Source organism: Merops nubicus, unplaced genomic scaffold, assembly GCF_000691845.1.
Source record: "Merops nubicus isolate BGI_N331 unplaced genomic scaffold, ASM69184v1 scaffold42359, whole genome shotgun sequence".
In the NCBI taxonomy this organism is placed as follows: Eukaryota; Metazoa; Chordata; class Aves; order Coraciiformes; family Meropidae; genus Merops; species Merops nubicus.
In genome coordinates, this window is record NW_008633821.1 from 1 (window position 1) to 1834 (window position 1834).

The 1834-nt window shown below is 63.9% G+C and overlaps 1 protein-coding gene across 1 annotated transcript; it reads left to right on the top strand.

The window, feature by feature from the left end:
* Positions 1-44: 44 nt before the first annotated feature.
* APEH (acylaminoacyl-peptide hydrolase) lies at positions 45-1826 on the top strand (the record flags this gene model as incomplete). Its single annotated transcript, XM_008948370.1, has 10 exons — positions 45-218; positions 271-454; positions 549-675; positions 766-859; positions 930-1005; positions 1072-1232; positions 1305-1442; positions 1522-1613; positions 1687-1727; positions 1804-1826. Coding segments are annotated over 10 exons (1110 nt in total), but the record flags the coding sequence as incomplete, so codon positions are not given.
* Positions 1827-1834: the final 8 nt, after the last annotated feature.

The window sequence follows — 1834 nt, forward strand, 5'->3', positions numbered from 1 at the left end:
CGTGATCTTGCCGATGTCCTCATGAACCCCGGTAACCGCCCCAGCTCTGCATCCCCGGGCAGTGCCCCGTGTACCCCGATAACTGCCCCCAGTACTCTCCTAGTCCCCCTGTGTACCCGAGTAACTGGCCCCCAGTGGCCTTGTGCCTACTGGTGTCCCAGTACCCATCCCAGCTCCACACCCCCAGTACTGACCCCAATACCCCAGTAACTGCCCTGGTATCCTCACACCCCTTGTACCCCTGTAACTGCCTTAGTTCTGCACCCCCAGTATTGCTCCCAGTACCCCAGTGACTGCCCCCGTACCTTCATACATGTACTGCAGGTGCTGTCAAGCACGGAGGAGCTGGTGGAGCTGTACCGGGAGCTGAGCCGGCACCCAGGGCTCAGCACCGCCTGCCTTGGACCTGACGTCACCACCCAGTATGGGGGCAAGTACTGCAGCCTCTACACAGGTATGAGGACGGGGTGCACCCCAGAGGTGTCCGGGGGTCTCTGCTTGCCCGCCTGGCGGGGACGCAGCACATGTCCTCGCCCTGCTCTTCTCAGAGTGGTCGCAGCGGGACCTGGAGCGGGCTGAGAATGTCAAGTTCTGCCGCCAGTACCTGATCTTCCACGACGGGGCTTCCGTCGTCTACTCGGGACCTGCTGGCACCTGCTCCGAGATCAAGGACCAGTGAGTCCAAACTAATACTGTCCCTTGTGCCGACGTCTCCTTGGGGTGCCAGTGGTGGGGGTTGACGGGCACCCATCTACTCACCCGCAGGCTGCTGAGCAAGGAGTCCCCCAGTGGGGCACTGAAGGCCGTCCTGTGCAAGGTCCGTGGCAAGGAGAAGGAGAAGGAGAAGCAGTTTCTAGAGGTGAGGAGGAGGCTTAGAGGGACTGGATCCACACTGGGGCTCAGGGCTACCCAAACATCTCTGCCCCAAGGTCTGGGATCAGAACTGCAAGGTGAAGAGCATCGACCTGACGGCACTGGACAAGCATGGCAGCATCTACAATGATGGTGAGGGGCTGGGGAATGCAGGGTCCAGGGGGGACTGGGTGGTGGGTGCCTGACCTGCTCCTGCAGACCAGTTTGGGTGCCTGGCCTGGTCGCACTCGGAGACCCACCTGCTCTACGTGGCTGAGAAGAAGCGTCCCAAGGCTGAGTCCTTCTTCCAGAGCAAAGCCCCCAAGCTGGGCACTTCCGATGAGGACATGGGGCGCCCCGAGAAGGACATGCCCCTCAAGGTGGGGTCCCCTCGCCCCAGGGTGGGCAGGATGCAGAGGGGCAGCTGTGGGGCTGACGGGACTGTGCCACAGGGGGAGCAGTTCGTGTACCACGAGGACTGGGGGGAGGCGCTGAGCACCCGCAGCGTGCCTGTCCTCTGTGTCCTGGACATCGAGGGCAGTAGCATCTCTGTGCTGGAGAGCGTCCCGGAGCACCTCGCTCCTGGCCAGGTGAGGATGAGGACCCCATGAGGATGAGGTTTTGGGGCCCCGCAGCCAGCTAAGCTGCTCACCGCCTCTCTTCACACAGGCTTTCTGGTCCCCCGGTGACACCGGCGTGGTGTTTGTGGGCTGGTGGCACGAGCCTTTCCGCCTGGGGCTGCGGCACTGCACCAACCGCCGGTGAGTCCCTGCAGGGCACCCTCCCCACAGCCGGGCCCCCTAACCCCGCAGTGACACCCATCTCTGCCGGCAGGTCAGCGCTCTTCTACGTGGACCTGACGGGTGGGAGATGCGGTGAGTGGTGCGCGCCCCGACCCCGTGGGCTCCCCGGCTCCCCGCAGCCCCTCACTGTGCCCCCATGGCCGTGCAGAGCTGCTCTCCGAGGACACCAAGGCCGTGTG